The sequence below is a fragment of the Cibotium barometz genome, chromosome 12 (genome assembly GCF_041138505.1).
Source record: "Cibotium barometz isolate CiBa-2024 chromosome 12, ASM4113850v1, whole genome shotgun sequence".
NCBI lineage: Eukaryota > Viridiplantae > Streptophyta > Polypodiopsida > Cyatheales > Cibotiaceae > Cibotium > Cibotium barometz.
The window spans coordinates 9488116-9510060 of NC_141057.1; the positions used below are offsets into that span (position 1 = coordinate 9488116).

Below are 21945 nucleotides of genomic sequence, written 5' to 3' on the forward strand. Positions count from 1 at the left end.
TATATATATATATATATATATATATATATATATATATATATATATATATATATATATATATATATATATATATATATATATATATATATATATATATATATATATATATATATATATATAATAGACGCCTCTACCACGCCTCTAACGTCTCTAAAAAATACAAGTCTTTCGAGGCGCGTACCATACCCGCCTCGTACCAAACGCCTCTGACGCCTCTAACAACCTTGGTGCCCAATCAAAAACAACAAATTAAATTTCAGATTTGAGCATGTGGGCGCATTGTACATGCCATTAGCTTCCCGAAAAACCAAAAATCTCTTGATTTTGGCACTATTGACTTGGTCAAATGGGAATAGTTGACTGGTCAAAGGGGTCAAAATAGAGGAATGTTGCCTGTCAAACTTGGTCAAAGTGTTGACATGGATGACATGGATGCATAATGCTTACTTAAAGCATTCTATCAAGTTGAAGATTTTCAAAATCGGATTTTGTTTGATCGAGATTTGGTCACTTTTGTGCTGCAGTTGACTTTTCAAAAACAGAGAATAGTACAGGGTTGACCAAGTCAAAGGAAACTACATAAGTGGATAGAGCATTGAATCACCTCTCTATAGAGCCAAAGACCATTCAATTTGGTGTTTGGGAACCCTTTCAAAAGCCTTTTGAACATTTGAGATGATGCCGAAAGACAAGGGAAACTACAAGGAAGCTCTTGAGTATGAAGTGGGCACATCGTATACAAGACAAGACGCTCAAGGAGTTATGCAAGAAGAAATTAGTGGCAATATCAATGAAGGGATGCATCAAGAGGCAAATGTTCCACAAATACCTAAAGAAGGCAAGGACATGAACATGAACAACATAATGTATCTCATGCAAACTATGATTGAAAGAATGGACCAAAGATTTCAGTTCATAGTGGACAAGTTGACTCTATGAGCAAGGAGTTGTATGATGGGATCACAAGCTTGAAGCAAGAGAATGATGTCGAGCCATATGCTCCTCATGGTGCCCTCGATGACCTCGCTACATCTAGCACGCCAGATGTGCCAAGCGGCTATGCTACTGCAAATCTCCCATCGCTGGCATGAGCCTGGTCACCAAACACTTGCCGGTGGGGCTGTGACTGTTACTATTGTAATACGATGGTGGGAGACCTGAAGGGCAAGTCCTCCCCCGTCCTCCTTGTACGTCTTGACCACTCTAGCCTCGATGGCCCAAGCAACAGTACCCCAAGTGATGATTTGTCTATAGCGAAGATGTGGAGAATCCGCTGCCAAATCTACTGAGCCTTTGGGTAATCCCAAAGGCAACGTTGTTGAGACTCCTGGGGATGGCTACACCTCAAGCAAGCTGCTGACCGACATCCGACTGCGAGCCAAGTACCAACCACCAGACTCTTGTGTGCCGTCAGCCAAAGGAAGAGAGTGATCTTCCTCGGCCGAAAGCTGTCCCAAAGCCTCTTCCAGAAATCTGAAAGGAAGCGTTGTGATAGGCCCCGAGACTGCCAGCGTGTTGTGTGCTGCCGGTGTGCCATCTATCTTCGGTATCTGGATCCTGCGGCCGAGCTGCGCTATATATGCAAAGAAAGGGGCATCCAGACTCTCCACCGATCTGTGGGATCATGCCAAGTCCACTCTCCAGGATCCCACTGCAACTGCGTGAGAGGTCTGCACTCCCAAATCCATCACCGCAAAAATCTCTCCCTAGCCACCTTGGCCGGTGCTGGATCTATGTGCCATGCCCGTGCCCGAAAACCAATCACCCTCACCCTTTGCAAGGTACAGCCTTTGAAATCCTCCAAGGGGTACTCTGATCTCTCTAATCTGCCATGTAATCCAATAGAAAAAGTGAGCAGATCACTGTCCTCATCTGCTCCATGGACCGCCATGAAGATATCGTGTCTGGTGAACATGCCTAGCCACACTGGGGGGGTCGGCTTTGGAATAGGAGTCAACCACTCCTGAGGAATAGCTGAGTCGATGTCGATGCTGAGAATGCTTATGGTTATTTGATGACTACTTGGGGAGATTTCAAGAATGAGATGAGGAGAATCTTTGTTTCAGCCCTTAATAGATCAAGGATGGTGGAGAAATGGGATAATCTCACTCAAATGGACAATGTCAAGGATTATGTGCACAAGTTCATGAAGTTCTCACTTCATGTAGAAGGCTTGAGTGAGGAGTACAGATTGAGGAAGTTTATCAAAGGGCTACAAAACAACATCAAGGTTGATATGGATGCTCAAAGACCTAAAACCATCAAGGAAGCCATGCTTCTCGCGGAGATCTATAAGGAAAAGTATACACATGCTAGTGGAGCAAGGCATAGGTTTAGGATTGATATTGGCACTTCAACTTTGGACAAATCTTCAAGTGGAGTTGCTTATATCACAGGTCCTCCTAGATTCCCAACCGTCTATGGAAGAGGTGAAAGAGGAAATTTCAAATTTGGTAACTCTTTTTCTCGACCTCTAAATGTTGATGGGAAGCAAGTTGATGCGAAAGCATCTAGCAAGAGCAAGGTTATTGGTAAAGATTGTATTAATGATTTGAAGGACAAAGGCTTGTGCTTCAAGTGTAGTGACAAATGGAACAAGGATCATTGGAAAGTTCGCAAGGCCAAGAAGATGACCCTAAGTATGATTCTTACTGAACCTTGCCATGAAGACATTAAGGAGAATGTGGATGAATATGAGGAGTATTTTGAAGATGCCAACAATGAAGTTGAAGATGTAGAAAAGGATGGTGAATTCCATTTTGACCCGGGTAGATCAAAGAAGGGTGATATTGACTATGATAATGGGTTACCATTGCCTATCATGACAAGGACAATATGTGTGCTTATCATGACAAGGACAATATGGCTACCCTATGCAATATCTCAAGTGATGTCTATGCTAGTTGCAAGGGGCATATACATTAAGGTTGAAGGCATGCATTAATGGATGGGTGGCACATGTTTTGATTGATAGTGGAAGCACACATAGCTTTATCAACACCAAATCCATGTGCAGTCTCAAATTGCAGCCCATAGCTTTACTTTTGTGGCATGAAGTCCAAGTGGCTAATGGAGCAAAGATGGATTGCACAATGGTATGCAAAGATGTGAGGTTAATTTTCACAAATGATTATACTTGCAAGGCTGATTTACTTGTATTGGATATGTGTCCCATTGACATTGTTTTGGGATGTGATTGGTTGGCAACTCTTGGGTTGTTTCACGTGAGTTTACAATAAGGGTATATGAGTTTCATGTATGGAAACTATGAGGTTACATTGACCGGAACTCATGTGCCAAGTATCAAGATGAGGTTACATTGACTGGAACTCATGTGCCGAGTATCAAGATGATCAATGCAACACAACTCAAGAGTAAGCTTAAGAAAATGGGATGCATATATGTTTTACAGCTTTGTAAGGAAGAAAGCAATGAGGAAAAGGGTGAGGTTATGCATAAAGATATGAAAGATTTGTTAAAGGAGTATGAAGATGTGTTCCAAATGCCAAAGCTTAAGAAAATGGGATGCATATATGTTTTACAGCTTTGTAAGGAAGAAAGCAATGAGGAAAAGGGTGAGGTTATGCATAAAGATATGAAAGATTTGTTAAAGGAGTATGAAGATGTGTTCCAAATGCCAAAGTGCTTGCCGCCAAAAATCATGGAATAGAGCTTAAACCCGTTAACAAATCACCTTATAGAATGTCAAAAGTGGAGAAGGACGAAGTGGCAAAGCAAGTGCAAGAGCTTATAGACATGGGATGGGTTACTCCTAGCCAATCACCTTTTGCATCACCCGTACTTTTGGTTAAGAAAAAGGACGGCACTTTTTGCATGTGTGTAGACTATAGAGACTTGAATAAATCTACAATCAAGAATAGATTCCCTATTCCAAGAATTGATGACTTGCTTGATGAGTTGAAAGGTACATGTTTCTTCTCCAAGATTGATTTGAGATTGGGTTATCACCAATTAATTAAGAATCAAGGAAGCTGATGAGTACAAAACAGCATTTCAAATCGAGAGAGGTCTCTACCATTATTTGGTTATGCTGTTTGGGTTGTACAATGCACCAACAACATTTCAAGCCCTAATGAACAAGGTGCTTGGACCTTTTCTTTATAAATGGGTGCTTCGTACGTGGAGAGAAAATTCGATCTTTGAACAATGAAAGTGCGAGCGAACTTGAGAGCTTGAGAGCTTGAAAACTTGAGACTTGAGAGATGTGTGGCAAGAAGCCCACTTGAGGGGTTTATAAAGGTTTCCCAAAAGTCAAAAATCTGCAAAAGCTAAGCTTAGCTTTTGGTTTTGCTTTTTTTTTTTTTGAATATATATATATATATATATATATATATATATATATTCTTTTTTCTTAAAAAAAATAAACACCTTTAAACTTTGGAGGAGGGTCTTTTAAAACTTAGAAAATTTTAAACTCTAAAAAAAATGAAAGCTAAAAACGTAAGCTTTCCTTGGTTTTTTTTTTCTCCTCCTCCTGGATTAACCCGCTAGTGAGCTGGCTGCCGTCGCTTGCTTTCTTGCACCAACCTGCGCCTGCGCCTGTATGGGCCGGGCATCGTGGCATGAGCACCGGCCTGGCCTGGCCTGGCCTAGGCGCTGGTCTGCCTGGCATGAGCGCTGGCCTGCCTGGCCTGGGCGCCGGCCTGGCCTGGGTCGCCTGCGCTAGGCTACGTAGGCCTAGCTACGTAAGCCTAGGCGCCTGGCTGCCTGGCTACACAGGCCTACATGGCCTTAGGCGCCTGCCAACAGGGCCTCTTGCGGCCAATATGCACACCCGCCAGCAACGCGTCAACCAACACTTCGCTCGCTTTCTCTCTCATGCGCCAAAAAGCATCGTACTTTTTCTGTTTCTCTCCCTGCAGTGCATACGTATGACTGCACACACAATATGCCTCTTCTTTGCAAAAGCAATCAACCCTACCAAAACTACCATCTCCCCATCAACATGGGTCTCTTTGATGAAGAAAAAACACATACTAAATCTGAAAACTGCAGTATGCACAGAAAAAACAGCAAGCTTTTTAACACATACCGTTCTTCGACCTCTTCTTCTCTACCTACCGACTTGCTCGTTCACAAGGTAGGCTCTGATACCACTGTCAAATCCCCACGTATCCCCTCGTTATCGATCTTGGTTCGAAACTTGAATCCTGCAAACAAACGAACAAACAAACAAGCAAGGGGGTGCAGGCCTGACTCACCTCCCAACCATGACAGCCGTGGGCAAGCCCACAATCTTGGCTATCCCCACCGAGCCACGAGCTGAGCTAACTAGGTTGACGTACCGACCAATCTCCTCCTCGCGATGTCCCATACCGCCACGAAGCTGCCCTCGCGGGCCTCGAGATTGCTGCCGGCCTCGGCTGCATAAAGCAGGTGCACGTCTGCACTAGATCCAGGCTCCAAGACCATAGAGCTCTCACAAAGTCGCGAGACTCTCTATATTACAATAACTAACCTTGGCCACCCTTTTATAGGCTCTTGGCCGGTCATCGGGCGTCCACACTTGCCCGCCCGCCCGTCCATACTTGGGTGCTCGCCCGTTAGTATTTCCCTAACTCAGCTCATCAATCAGCCTGCCTAGTTCCAAGCTTCCCCAAGCCTCGAAACTAGTCTTGCATGCGTATAGCACACGGTAGATACACACTATGCACATGACACGAACCATCCCCACTCAAGAGATTTCGTCCTCGAAACCATTGATATGTACAACCACAATCCACATGGATGGAGTATGTGATAATGGAATCTTGTCGAACTTGAAGGTCATGCTCACACCATGTATGGGAAGCCGAAAAGTGCATACGTATGGCTGTTAGCTACCCAAAAAGCCCTCAAAACAAGCCATAACATCTACCCCATAATGGCATGAGAACCTTGTGTAGTTTCCAAACATTATGCATCCAATTCTCAAGGGTATAGGGCTTTCCACAGTGAATTTACAAGAATTTCCGGCAAGTTAATTTACTGTTCTTGACCCTCGTTGGACCTCCAAAATGCATCCAACAACCCTTCAAACCCTTCCAATGTAGAGGCGGGTTGCCAAGAAGCTTTTTTCTTAGATGATAGCAAATACCTAGAGAGTGTAGCCACACAATAGTGAGAAGAAGAGGGAGAGATGATAATAAACAAGAGAATCAGCACAAGATTATGGGGATTTGTGGGAGTAGTGGAAAGCATAAATTCATTATACAAGTAGGTCCTTTTTATAGGAGAGACCTCATTACATATTCTAAGCATATGCTTGATCTGATGCCACCACATATGCTAAATAAGATTCCACCAAATATTCTAAGTGTATGATGCCACCACATATGCCTTTTAAGAGGCTGCTCCTACACAAGAGACTTATACAAACTAGCGGTTGTTCACACATTGGAACCGCTTTATTTAAGGCTTACATTCAGTGCTAGTTTACTCAACCACCTAGCACTTGTTTATTTCCACATTAATCACTATTAATATTTAACATTCCCCCCCATAGTGATAATGTGGCTAGAAAGCCCAATCATCTTGGACTAGGTTTACTTTATCTTCTGGTTGCTGTTTCTTGTTGTCGAAGGTAGAAGAAGCGGAATTTGTAGAGCCTTCATCAGCTTTCAGCTTTGCGAGCCTCTTCCGACACTCTTCGATGTAGTGTCCTGGCTTGTGGCAGTAGTGACACTTTCCTTTCTTCTTCTTGGTGTCACCCTGTGACGAGTCCACTTTGCCTTTGTCCTTGGAAAAGTAGGCTAGGTCTCCTTTGCTTGCATCACCCTTGGATCTGTTCTTCCTTGTCTGCTCCTCTTGGAGAAGTAATCCAACCAACTCCTTGAAGGATATAGGAATTGCCTCCTCCTCTCATAGAGAGGTTCAGAGAAGTATGGAAACTCTGATAGGACTTAGGTAAGGAGTTAAGAACGGTGGTGATCAATTTCGTGTTATCAACTACCTCATCTATATTCAGTAGCTGTTCTTTAAGGTTAGTTACCTTGGTAAGATGATTTGAAATGGAATCACCTTCGTCCATGGTCAGGTCATCCAGCTCCCGCATTAGACACATGACTCGTGGTTCATTACGGAACTGGAACATGGTCTCGAGGACCACCCAAGCAACCCTTGCAGAGGGCGAGATTGGATGTGAGGTACAATCGAGCGCTTGACGGAGAGAGCGATCATGGTCATTGCTTGAGCATCGTGGGCATCCCACCGTCTTTGGTCTTCACTGGGTCCAAGAGACGGTGCTGTAATGCTCGACACAACTTGTGCCACAGTCTGAGTCGCCCTTGATGTCGAAGGACCAGGAGTTGGTGCAACAAGACGAGGCTCTTGCCCCATAGTCCCTTAGCAATTAAGAGATTCTTGAGCATGAAACTCCATAACAAGTAGTTGGGACCATCAAGTCGATCTTCGGTTGTCATGAAGGCACCGAATCCAGAAAGCTCATTGGAAGTGGCTCTTTGCGACATCCTCACAGTAGTACAAGATTTTTCAAAGCTGGAGAGAGAACTAGAAACAGGAAGGCCTTGATGTGAGCTCTTGGAAAAATACGAGAAAAAGAGAGATACAGGAGTGTGCACACAAGGCACCGGGATATGACGAGATTGAAGGTGCAATCGCGGAAGTATACCAAGAACAGGGTGTATACTTGAATGAGCTAACACAAGACTCCGGGAGCAGTGCACACGAGCAAGAGTGCCTATGGATGCTTCCACCTTAGAAAACCTCCCCTAATGAACAAGAATCCCCAAATATGGGGCAGAGAGGCCTTGAATTTGACAATAGATGTATGAAAAAGAAAGCCCCAAATTTGTGTGCCTTGTGTTCAAAATACTTGTGTGGGCTGATTTGTATCTCCCCTCTTTCCTCCCTTTGGCTCCCAAGCAGAGTGGCCAAGTAGGTCTTAGAGCTGGCTGAGTGGCACACCAGGCAGAGCCCATGATATTACCTCTGACATTCAGAGGAGTTTTTGGTGGAAGTTGTGGCACTCTTACAGGAAGGCACAAATCTCCTCATTCTTTGGATTTCACTACATGGTGGACTTGCCACCAACCAATGGAGATTGGTTGTTGGTGTTAGCCCAACTTGCCCGAGATGTGCAGGAGCTTCAAAGACAATTTATCACTGCCTATGGGAATGCAGGGAAGCATAGAGGATTTGGACCGTGATATGTGCCACCTATTTGGCACGATTAGTAAGGATGCCTACATATCTTTTGGTGCTATCATTTGGTTGACTCAGTCAGGCCCCAACTTAGGTATGAGGGGGACGACATGAGTCACATCATTTTGATCATGCAAGGAGTTGCTCAGTGGGGTTGCCTTCACGATTTGCCATATTCAGGATACGCCCTACTGACACAGAGATTGGACAGTGCTAGTATTACAGCCTGGCACATCTGGAAGGCTAGATGCACTGAGGCCATAGAGGGCACTATTGTCTTGGACACACAGTGCCTTTGCAAGATTTGGAGTGATATTATCCATACCCTTATGGCAACCTGGGCCAGAATCCAAGGATCTTCAAGGGCCACAGAGAGAAAGCGCGGCCAGTTTATGAGAGAGTGGGATCATGGTCTATTCTTCATTTCCACTCATATGGGACCCAATTGGTTGAGATCTCCACCTAGTTTGGTTTGAAATCTCCCTTTGGTATATTTTTTCATACTTAAAGAAGTCTCTTCTCCAGAAAAGAAAAAGAAAAAAAACAAATAAGATTTTGCATGGTTTTCATTTACTATATGAGACAGTTGAGGATTCATCAAATGTGCATACGATACATTTACTTCAGGGGATTAATGGTATAAGCCAGGATTTCATAGCAGAAATAAAGAATATAAACATTGCAAAGTTGAAGGTTTGACTCACTGTATGGTTTGCTACTTCACAATTGACAAGACATTGCTTTGGAAAGCCATAAGAAAAGAACTTAAGCATACCTAGCAGATTTCTCTTGCACCATATGAATGACCCTTTGCTCGAACTCTTGAGATGCTTTTACAAAGGGACCAATTTGCTCTGCAAACCTGAGTTCAAGTTGCCTTGGGACTGACTCCAACTTGCCTTTGAGGTAAGCCACTTTGTCGTTTAAACCTTGTAAATTCTTTACTTCAAGCCTCAGTCCTCGCAATTGAATCTCCAAGAATTTCCTCCTTTTTTCTTCCTCCTCCTTCTCCTTTATGGCCAAGGCTAGGGCAATCTCTTTCTCCTCCATCAAGGAAGTAGCAGATGGCTCCTTGTAACGCCATCCTGTGATCAGCCGATCCTTTTCAGTCTCCAGTTGTGCGATTAGTTTTGCATTGGATTTTTCCTTTTCAGAAAGTTCAGCAAGTTTTGACATTGTATCTTCACTCTCTAATACCCTTTTTAAAAGGCTCTCTCTTTCAGTTTGCCACTCTTGTTTTAACTTCAAGAATGAAGACTCCTGGTCAAGTCTTGTCAGTCGTAAACTTTCTGCCTCATTCTCTAGTTCTGCAATTCGAGCTAACAGGCGACCTTCTAATGCAACATGGCCACTTTCTTTCTCCAACAACTTGTCAAGCTCTCCTCTCATAGATTCTTTCTCGATCTGCCACTCTTTTTTACATTTGGCAAAATGAAAGTCCTGGTTCAGTCTCTCTCTTGAAATATTATCTGCTTGAATCTTCAAGTCTGCAATGCGTGCCAAAAGGCCTGTCTCTGTGCTGTTGCTGCTTTTCTCTTTTTCTTTAAGCCTTGCAAGTTCCACTGCCATGTTTTTTACTTCAACCTCTTTCTGTGAAATATTATGCAGAAGTCCTTCCTTCTCCAAAAGCCACTCCTTTCTCAGCTCAGAGACTAGAGAATCAAATCTGAACATCTCCGGTTTCTTGAACTCATCTAAGTCCAGAGATGCTGAGGAATGTCTTGACAGGGCTTCCACTTGTGCTTCCACTTCTTTTCTCTGTGGTTGAGATAATTTGGACACCCAAATTTCTTTTTCTTTCCAAAACTGCCTCTTCAGACTGTAGAGTTCCTCTGTTCTTTCATCTAGATTTTGTTCTATGACAACCTTTTCTTTTCTTAACTCTTCTATGTCTCTTTTCAATAAAAGGATCAGCTTATCCTTATCCTGAATAAATAACCAAGACTCCAGTTTCTTGGAACAATTTAATCTTTGACTCTCATTCTCTGATTTCGAGTAATAATCTCCAGCCATTTTTAGTGAAACAGAAGTATCTATGTCATCCAAAGAACTCATTGAATCATTTGAGGACTTGGAGAGCCTCATATGCACATTTCGGACCTGTTGTGTGAATTCCCTTGAATTTAGTTTTCTGTACATCTCTGCAAGAGCATCCCACAACACCAATACAAGGATATCCTCCTCGACCATGTGCTTCCATTCCTGTTGTTTGATAGCCTCTTGCACAAACGAAATTTTTGCCTTCATTTCATTAACCTGGTCAGCCAAGCTTTTCATCAAATTCTCTAGCTTAAACTCACATTTAGCAATCGATGTGGAACAACCAGACCTTATCCTTTCAAGCCTACAAGCTTCAAGCTCTAGAAAAGACTCAAGCTGAGCTTCTAGCTCCTCAAAGTTGTTGCAAATTTTCTTTTCAACCATGCCATGATCACATAATGAGGTAAATTTCAAGTCTAAACCCGTGTAAAGTGCCTCTTGGTATTTCTGTACGAACACTTCTGAAATAATCTCAAGCTCCACCTCGTGCTGAAGCTTCTCTCCAGCAAGTTCCACCTCAAGCTCCACCTCTGGAGAGGATTTTCCTTCCTGCCCTCCAGATACGTCCCTTGAGGTGGAAAACTCACTTGTTATTTCTTGTTTAAAGACTTCTGAAACAATCTCAAGCTTTAACTCATGCTGAAGCTGCTGCGCCGCAAACTCCTCCTCGAACGCTGACCCTGGAGAGGATTTTTCTGCCTGCCCTCCAGATACCTCTCTTGAGTTGAGAAGCTCACTGAGTTCCATTAACTTTCGTCTTCCCAATTCGTGAACCGACAGGGCTGTAGATTCTTCTCTTGTATCATTATCATTTTGATCCCTGATTAATGTCAAGCAAATGGACATCAAGGTGGCATAATCATTTTCCAACTCCTCTACAGCGTGTTTGAGACTTCCCAATTCTCTGTCACGGTAGAAGATCCCTTCATCTTTCCATGCCAGCTCAAAGGTCGTCTTATGTAACACCTCAGTAACCTCTTTGTACCAGCCCTCCATAACCATCTGGACAAGCACACCTTCTGCTTCAGCTTTCCAAGCTAACTCTTTCATATCATCAGAAGATTTTTCTCCACTTGGATCTCCAGCATCCCAAGAAGATACCTGTCGCTCCCTTGCAGCCTGTTGAGGGTGTGAAAATTCACCCCCATGTAGAAATTGTCCAAGGTCTGCATGTATTTCAATCAGCTGGTGTTCCATGTATGTCATCAACACTTCCCGCTCACCTTCCTGCATCAGTTTCAGTCCTTCAATAATCTCTTGAAGAGTGCTCTCTACCATCAACAAGCTCTTCACCTTCTCGTCCATTGAACTGACCTTAGACTCCAAGGCCCAGTAATCGTTTTCCAGATCAGAAAAAGCCTTGTTTTTGTCTTCCAAAGCCTTCTCCAAACCCTCCCTTTCCTGTGCAAGTCTCTCTGTATCAAGACGCTGCTGCTGCAGTTCTCCTTGTGTGTGTTCCATGCTCTCATCAAACTGGAGCATTTTTAATCGAGCCTGCCTTTTCAATCTTGAGTTATCAAGCTTGAGCTTATTGATCTCCTGTTGCAAAGAGGAGATCTGCCCAGTTTTGATTGTTCCTTGTTCCTTCAAATCATTCAATTGCTTGTCTAGCAGAGCTGCCCTTTTGCTTTCATTGTCCAGAACTGAAGCCATGTGAGCCATGCTGGAAGCCAAGCGTTCCAACTCCCTTTCTTTCTCATCAACACTGGCCTCGCTTTCTCGCCATTTCTTCTGGCTTTCTTGCAGAAAATCCCATAGCTGCTGGGACCTAGACCTATCCGAACTGTCTGCAACAGAAGCATCGTCCTCCCTTATTCCCAAAACCTTCTGCAGGTCGGAGATGGAAGAATCTTTCTCCTTCAAGCTATCTTTCAAATGGCATATCTCCCTGTCTTTACAAGCCAATTGTGTGCAGGACTCCTCTTCAAGGGCCTTAAGAAAGCCTTTAGCAACGGCCTCCTGCACCATGCTGGAAACGACGATTCGCCTCTCCATGTCCTCGAAAGGCTCTTGAAGAGTCTCGTAAATGCCTTCAATGTCATTGTCTGCAAACGCCATCAAGGTCTCCATATCCAGACCTCCGAGGAGAGTCTCGACCTTCGCAGGCGTAAGCTCTGTAGGACTCGACATTTTTCTTTTGCTCTGAATTGAAGCTATGGAACGGAAAGGACTGCCCTCTTCATCCAATCGACAGGCTAGGGCAAGAAATACCTTTGAAACAGCATGCAGCAGGAGCTTGCAATGTCTGCTGCAGATGTACCAAATTGAGGGAAGAAGTGAGAAGAAACGAATCCGGGCTGAAGGAAAAATGGTCTGCACAAGCGTTGATCGGAAGCCCTCCTTATGCCACGTCACCCCCGCCCCAACGTTCCCCCCTAGCAATTTCCTACGTGGCACAACGGCTTGAAGAAAGGAGAAATCACTTTTTTCCCATTAATGGAACTAGCTATGTACCCATACTCTCAGCATTTAGTGTGTTTTTTTCGGTTGAAATTAAGAAATCTAGATTTAAATTTATCCTTGTCTTTTTTTATAAAGATAGTTTTTATACTATTTAGTCATAATCCCTTTTATTTCTTTTGAATAATAGAGACAACTTATAACCTTTGAAGAATGCCTTAAGTTTACCTAGTTTTTGACACATAGCCTTTCCTATTTGAGGTTCCTAGTTTTTGGCATTGTTGTGCAAGAAGTATTTTTAAGATGTAATGATTCACAAGTGATTTATAATGAGTGTGGACCTCCCTGTGCTAATAAAAGATGGTATATCTAAAAAAATTCTCCTCACTATGTGTGCACATCGTGATGCTCTCTTCGACTCTTTCTCACATAGCCTTTATATTATGATTTCTCACCTAGCCTTTATGTTATGATTTCTCGTTTATTTGATGGCATGTGTCTCTAAGGAGTCATGAGACTTTTATTTATATTCAAGTGGATTTTGAACAACATGTTTAACTAGGAAAATAGAATCTATGCATGGGCAATGAGTGCAAAAGAAATATAATATTGGAGTAACTTTGTGCATATTCAAGAGAAAGTTTATGATGCCCACTACTCTAGTCCCCTTGATGTATTACCATTTACCTAAATTACAAGCATAAGTTTCACAAGATGCCACCAGTGGGTGTTATGGTTGGTTGGTTAAGTGATATGTCTCCTAAGTTAAATTCTTGTGTGCCACACTCACTTAGTGATCTAACCTTCAGGCAAATTTTCACATAATGTTAAAACAAAAAATATCTTTAAACCCTCTACAACAATGGGAAGGTCTCTAATAGGCCCACATGGCACCCTAACATTTGCATATGGGGCCACGTGTTTTTTCTCATCTTCCTTAGAGTTTTTGAAAGGTTAGAAGCAGAATTCTTATAAAATAAAAAAAAATTAGCTAGAAAATCACCCTACCATAAGAATGAAATGGCTTAGTGCAAGTTACCAACAAAACTTGGACATCTTTGTCAAAATAGTGTTGAGGTTAAAAAGGATCTCGCCTACTTTCAATATCTCACACATACGTACACAAAGGAGAGTCTTTGCACTCTAGCAAGAAGTGCAGAGTTATCACAAGTAGATAGAAAAAGTAAATAAAAATGTTTTTTCCTTTATTCAAAATATAGGTCTCTCATGTGTAACATGCCTCCCTAAGTTCTCTCTTCTCTCCAGGAGGTCTTCCTATGAAGGTTGAGCTTCACGTCCCCCACAAGCTTTGCATTTTTGTTCTCTCTCCCTCTCTCTCTCTCTCTCTCTCTCTCTCTCTCTCTCTCTCTCTCTCTTTCACACACACACACACAGCCATGCTACTAGAGACAACTACATGGCTACTAAAGTTTATAGCCCTAAGAGGGTTTATAGATATGTGACCAAGGTCAAGGACATACCAACTAATAGACTACCTAAATTGGCCTGGGAAGTAGGCTCCAAAACCCAGTGCACCATCAAAATTACCAATGTCCATACGGGTCCTTGACACAAGGACTCGAAAAGTTCCAAGACCTTGCTCCCAAAGATATGAAAAATATGCAAATTTAGCTACTTCTATTGAATTCTCTACATTAAAGGTGGAGGTCATCGCAAAACCAATCCAATATCAAATAATATTGATGTTGGTATTCACAGGATCAGAGCTCATGCTATGGTGGGCCATGATGTGACTGTAGGAGTAGATCTTGTGCAAAGAGAGATGGAGATGGAGGTTCAAGTCATGGAGATGGTGCTCTGTGTGTGTGTGTGTGTGTGTGTGTGTGTGTGTGTGTGTGAGAGAGAGAGAGAGAGAGAGAGAGAGAGATAGAGAGAGAGAGAGAGAGAGAGAGAGAGAGAGAGAGAGATCTGATAGCCGACAAAAGAGAGAGATTGCGTAGCACAACAATGATTCCATCATGTACAATGCTTTATATAGCCCCATGACTATAAAATATTCATATTTTGAAGGACATCCCTATTAGAGAACCCCCATGACTATAAAATATTCATATTTTGAAGGACATCCCTATTAGAGAACCCTTGACTCGTACATAACTAGAGAAGATTTTGGAAGTTTAATGTTGGTGTAATGTCAATGAAGATCTTCTTTTGACATCATTACCAAGTAGGTGGTGACACTTGGGTCATCATTTTAGACTCATGAACCAAGGCAAAGTACTCATTAATGCTTGACTTGGAAGTTGTAAATGAAGAGTCCCCGATTTTTTATTGATGTAGGATGGTCAATTTGATGTAGAAGGCTTTCTTATGCAAAAGTCCCAAACATTTATCAGGTGCAAGGTCTTCAATTAGATGATTTTCTCAACATTTGAGAAAAGTCCCAAATTCTCAATAGAAGTTGTAATTAGACCAACTTGACCTTAATTTTTGAACAGTCTATGTTTCTTGTAGCTCTGGGAGCTTCATTTTGTTGATATTTTCCATGTTTGGGGAAAGCCCCAAATTTTTGTTGAGGTAATGCCTCTGAGCAATTGTGATTCTGAGTGGAATCCACTCCGAAAACATAAGCATTAAGCTCCATTAGGTTGGATTAGAGTGGGATAGTCAAGTGTGTTCATGTATGCCAAATTTTTCATATTTTTTAATGCATTGTTTGAAGCTTAAATCCATTAAAAAATAATTAAAAATACATAAGTTCTTACATAACAACCAATAGCTAAGATTAGAATGAGTAATCACCTCTTACCAAGTCCAAAAACACCAAAAACCAAGCCTAAGAGGTTGGGGACGTAAGCCCACATTCTCGCACAAGAAGATTGGGTTCGTAGACGTGAGCTGTGAGCCTAGACATGGGAGATATGAGTCTAGACACATGAGCCTACCCACGTGATCCTAGACACATGAGCCGTGAGTCTAGAGACGTGAGCCCATGAGCCGTGAGCCTTCTAGACATGTGAGATGTGAGTTTTGATACTTATTGAGCCTATAGACATGAGCCTACAGATGTGAGTCTAAAGGTAGGTATGCCTAACATTGTACTAACCAATTATTACTACCTTGACGACTTGTAAAGACATACCTACTCATGTCCTTTGAGGATTTTTCTGTCATATAATCTGTACAGCTATAAATTCCAAGGAAAATTCTTGTCCTTTTGCAATTATTAGGGAATTAAAGAAGCCTAGTTCATACAAAAAAGACGTGAACCTAGAGACTAAACGTGAACCTAGAGACCAAACCTGAACCTAGACACGTGAGCCTATGGATTGAACACGTGAGCCTACTTACGTTAGCTTGTATGTATGAGTCTCTGTAGACATGAGTCTAGAGGCATGAAGCTAGACAAATGTGAGTCTAGCAGTAAAAAAAAGAGTGCCTAAAACCAAACCTGCACTTGAAGTAGCACCAAGAACCTTTAATGTGAACTCCATCTAAACTGATTGTTAGAAATGACAATAAGATTGACTATCGCACATCAAATCACATGTCTTTAAACCCAAACCTGCACTTGAAGTGCCAAACCTTTGATGCAAACCGATCTGAATTGATTGTTGGTGGAAACAATAATACGATCAACTGTAGCACATCAAATCACACTTCCTCAAAGCCATCAAGCCTTTGATCCCGGCAAACATCATTTAGTAGAGTTGGATCCACCTCAAGTGAGGAGATTTGGGAAAAAATGAGCCAATGAATCACAAACGTCACAAACGTGAGTGGAGGAACAATGAAACCCTTGAAGACACGAGCCGCCCACGGTAGTTTTGGACACTCACCAACAACTGGCTTTGTTAAACTTTATAAACAAGGCATTAAAACATCCTATTTTTGGGCAAAGCTCTTACGAAGGAGCGCGAATAGGACCAGGAACCTCAAGGTTTTCTCTCCCTCAAAAAAACAGCCAAACCATGTCAGACCCCATAATGTTTCAAACATTTAGTGTTGATCCCAAGTTGGGTTCATCCCAATCTGACCATGATCAACAAGCATCCCAACAACCACAGTTATGATAATCGGGACATGTGTCTTTTGTTATACCATTAGGGAAGGGTGTTTCCTAATACACCCAAGAAGCACAAGCAGGAGTCCCACTCTCCACAAGAGCTCATAGAAGTGCCTTTACCATGGAACCAAGTTCCACTTCTTGTCCATTTAAACAAGAAACATGGAACGGGGAAGGGTAATGAGCCAATGTGGGGGATTACCTCAACACAAAGGGATCCACTAAAGCATTCACATAATGTGTCCTCAGACGCAACTGAGCCTATAGCCTCAAAGCGAAGATGATGGAAAAAAATGCCATTTCAAACCTCATAGCCCAACTCCATAGGACAAAAGATCAGATACCATGAAATAGAGGGTTTTTTCCAACCAGATCCTGATGTTCCACCAACACAAGAATATGCAAAAGACATGCTAAGGATGGTGTTTGAAATGGGAAGGGGGGTTGCAACCAACACAACACCTAGAGGCTTAGTGTTGGGAAAAACCAAGCAATTCCACATCTCAAGATGATGATGACCAAATTTAATGGAACTAGAGATCCCATTTAGTGCCTATAAAATTTTGATCAAATTTGTGAGGTCGTGGGACGTGCTCAAAGTTGGGCGAAATCCTCATCTCAAAGATGATGATCAAATTTGATGAAACTAGAGTACCTAGAAAAGTTTGATCAAATTTGTGAGATCGTGGGACATGTGAGACTCCTACCCTTTTATCTCTACAATAATCTAGTGTAGAAACCACACTAAGGGTAGAGCAACTTACTTGAGGTGGCCTCATATCACAATATCCTGACACTTGGCATCTGTTAGCTCTCCTCTGTTGTTTGAGTGGAACAATCCTTACATAAGGAAAGGTAAATGATTCCACTAGGTCTTTTCCTTTATAATTCTCACATCTTTTCCTTCACGATTCTCACAAGTAGGTCACATCAAGCGGCTCCCCGAGACTCATCAAGATGTAATGCCTTCTCGTTCATGATGGCAATTTCTCTATCCTTTTTCATGACTAATCTAGACTACTTGTACCAATTTCTTGTTCTAAAATACAATTTTGTCTCCTTATAGAAAGTACCCGCAAGCTTGGGTCCACCCTACCACCCACTTTCAAGTGTTTGATCCTTTTCTACCTAGATTGGTTTCATAGACTCAACTTAGCCCCGTTCAATCCCAATGGTCTAGCTTTTTTCGCGAACCACTAGGCCTATGGAGCCAAGGTGAACTCCACACCTATAATTGAATTTTCAATCAAATTCACACACACCACTTAACACAGTTCACACATGCACTCCTCCAAAAATAGTTCTTTTATAAATATATAACATCATGCACTCCACACCTATAATTGAAATTTCCATTAACATTGTGTAAAACTTGCAAAACTTTCGCATAACATTCATAGTTCCATATGCCTAAACATTAGTAATCACATGTCACATCACTATTCCCAGAAGTTCACACACTCTAGTACTCGATGTTAAGGGCCACGTATATTTAGTACAACATGCATACGTAGCCACCAGGCTCCATCCTACCCATAAAGCAATTTGGAGCCGCTTCCTTATTGATCACACCAATTGTTTAGGAGTACACCCATGTTTGCCTGAGAGGGTTCAAGGTCTCGAAGTTGCCTTGATGTGGCGCACCCCGTAGATAACATCCACACGGCAACCCATAAACATGTGTGGTACCTTCATAGGATTCCACAAATAAACAACACATGAATACAGTGTTCAAACTATTGTTTCAAGACATGAATTCAAGTAGCATGCACACGACAACCCATGAACGTGTGGTACCTTCATAGACTTCCACAAACAAACAACACATATATATCACATGAATACAATGTCCAAACAATTGTTCAAGACATGAATTCAAGTAGCATGCATTATATACATATCTAAAACAATGCAAACCATTGCAAGCTCAATGAAACATCATCGCTCTCTCATTGATACTCCGTAGACCTTCAATCATATCTAGAGAGTCTTTTAGGGTCATCAAAGGTCGTCTTCTTAAGTTTCTTAACATTTCTTTAATTATCATTTAACCCTAATTTATCTCAACTTCCTTCTTACATTCTAGGTCACACTTCGGCCTTTATTAGTGTATGTGTATGTGTACGTTCATGAATAGCATCCTTTTTAGGGTAAAGCACCCTTAATTTGTAACTTGATAAGTGGTATTATTAGGCTTGAATTAACCCTAATATTGTGTTAACTTAAATTGATTTGCACCCTAATATTAACCCTAATATTGTGTTAACTTAAATTGATTTGCACCCTAAGAGTTGATTTATCAATGTTCACAAAAACTATGCTCTCGTAAGAAGTTACTACTATTTACAAAACAACAAGCCCTCTGAGGTTTTAACTGTGATTCTCTCTGTTATTCTTTTCTATTTATGATGGTTAAACTCCACATCTAATTTGAATAACTCTAACTCATCAGTTTCCATTTTCTTTTCTAGGGTTTGGCCATTTTCTACAAGCTCTCAAGTTTTTCACATTAAATGCACACCTTCTCTCTTTAAATTTGGATTCTCTCACTAGAATGTGCTCTATAGAAAACAATACCCCATGTTAATTTATTACATAGAAAGAGGGATCTTACATTCTTCCCCACTTGAAAGTGTGCGTGAGGAGGTACCCCTCCCCACACACTTCCAAATTTTGGTCACCATTGTACGTCGTTCGTTCAAGTGAGATATGGTGTTCCATCTCACATTTTCTAAGCGAGTTTCTCTAAGAGGATCCAAATGCATAAAAAATATGGGTTTTCTTGATACAGTCATACCGCCTAACGATGTCTGATAGTGGTCAAACTCTGTAAGTGTGTGTGCGGTACCCCTTTCCACACTTGCAAAATAAAATCTGGGTTTTATCAATCCCACCATACCCAAAGGATGTCCAATGGTGGTCGAACTTTGCATGAACATGCTCTCTTTGTGCATGCATAGCATTATGCATAAAAGTATACATAAAGGCATTATGCATGCATAGAAGTACGCATAATAGTATTATGCCCCTTGTTTTCTTACTTATGCATGTGCAAGTAAAGGTGAAGACAATAATATTAGTATATAAACATTGCTCAAACATTGGGAGATGAAAGATAACAAATCTTGCACAAGATTCAGGCCAATCTTAAAGATGTGCAAGTGAAGGTGAAGACAAACATATCGATGTATGATAAAATGCTTCTTCATCAGTTAGTTAGAAATTTGGATCCTCCACCGGATGGATTGGTGAAGAATGCGAAATCCCTAAGCCTTTCCAAAAGTAATAAAATGGTCAAGGACTTCTTCATCAATTAATTAGAAATTTGGATCCTCCACCGGATAGATTGGTGAAGAATGCAAAATCCCTAAGCCTTTCCAAAAGTAATAAAAATGGTTAAGGACTTTTCCCAATAACTTAGTAGAAATCCTTGCCACCTCCTCCCCCAAAGAGAACTTCAACCTCGGCGAATAATTTTGATTGACCCAAACCTAAGTAGAGTCGGGGACAGCATCGCAGTCAAGGCTTTGAGGCCAAAGGACCTAGAGAACAAGATTCTGATTCCAATTAGCCATCATAATTTCAGTTCTAACTGGAGAGGGAGCACGAATGCTTTATATGCCAGCAGTCAGGGCACATGATGGGTGATTGCCTGCACTCTCAAAATGCCCCAGGATCCCCATATCAAAGACTTGTAGCTTCAGTGTAGAGTAATCAAGGGACCCCACCTCATAATTGATAAATCATAGAAGATAAATTCAAGCCTAGTCAGCTACATTTAATGATATTATAGCTGCTAACTAGGAGGAAGAAGAGAGAGGAATGGTTGCATGCCGCTATTGAGAGCATCATGGTTATAGTCAACAATTTTGTATAATCTAGACCCCAGCCAATTACCAAGGTAAGAATTTTAGGCTTTTGGTTGATTTAAGAAGCACTCATTCTTTCATTTCACATGGATGTATGATAAATTAGTAATTGACCACAAGCAATGTAAACCAGTGCAAGTGAAATAAAATTCTTTTTACCCACTATGAGATGGACATGATTCAGTTATTTTTAGACAAAAACTTGAATGAAAGCTTATAATTTTTCTCTTAGGCATATATGATAGAATTCTTGGGATGGATTGGCTTACTCAAAATTAGGCTAACATCCAGTGCCACAAGAGGACTATTTCTTTTATGGATCTTCATGAGAACAAGGTGTAAGGAATTGGAGTAAGTGGAGCTCCTACCTTATAACTTGGGAAGGCATGTAAGCTATTGAAGAGGCTTAGGAAGAAACATGCCATTTACATCGATAAAATGAATTGTGTAGGCCAAAGAACTTAAATGGTGATGTCAAAGCACCTAAATGGTTAAGTATGCTGATATATTTCTTGAGGACTTGATTAAAATGCTTCCAACTCGTGAAGTAGACCATGAGATTGAGGTGATAATAGCTGGAGCTAAGCCAACGACAAAGAGAGCATATAAGATGGTCGTTCCAAAAGCAATTGAACACAAGAAAAACTTAAGGAAAGTTTTCAAGCAAGGCTTTATTTGATCCAGTGTATCCCCAGGGGGTGCACCTATACCTGTTCTTTTCATGAGATTGAGGTGATAGTAGCTGGAGCTAAGCCAACTACAAAGAGAGCATATAAGATGGTCATTCCAAAAGCAATTGTGAACATAAGGAAAACTTAAGGAAAGTTTTCAAGCAAGGCTTTATTTGATCCAGTGTATCCCCATGGGGTGCACCTATACCTATTCTTTTCTAGAAGAAGGATGGAATTCTTAGATTGTGTATTGATTATCGAGGATTGAATCAATTAACCACCATCAAGAATAAGTACCCCATTCCCAGGATAGATGAGCTTTTAGATTGATGGTTCCTAAATATTTACAAAGATTGACTTGACGTTAGGGTCCTATCAAATAAGGAGAAGGATATTCTTAAGATTGCCTTTAATACCCGACATAAACATTATAAATTTATAGTAATGCCATTTTGATTATCCCTTCCACCTTTAATTCGTTAATGGAAGAGATCTCCAGGGAGAATCTGGATGATTTCATTTTGGTCTTCTTTGATGACATCTTGGTCTACTCTAAAAACATTGCAGACCATGAGAAGTATGTATGCAAAGTTTTGGAGGAAGCACAAGATTTTCGCTAAGAAGAGTAAGTGTACCTTCTTTACTGATTGTATTAAAAATTTGGGGTTCATAATGTTAAAGAATACCAGCTGACCTGATAAAAATGTAAAGTATTATCGACTCTCTAGTACCAAAGATAGTAAAGGAAGTTAGGGGATTTTTAGGCTTAATAGGG

General features: G+C 41.4%; 1 protein-coding gene across 1 annotated transcript in view; it reads right to left on the reverse strand.

Annotated features, from left to right (window-relative positions):
* The window catches only part of LOC147633029 (uncharacterized), a 62173-nt gene extending 49555 nt beyond the window's left edge, over positions 1 to 12618 (reverse strand). Inside the window, exon 1 of the mRNA XM_086806027.1 lies at positions 8939 to 12618. Within this exon, the coding sequence (XP_086662153.1) occupies positions 8939 to 12333 (3395 nt within the window). The 5' untranslated portion in view covers positions 12334 to 12618. The remainder of the gene's footprint in view (positions 1 to 8938) is intronic.
* Between the last annotated feature and the right edge of the window lie 9327 nt (positions 12619 to 21945).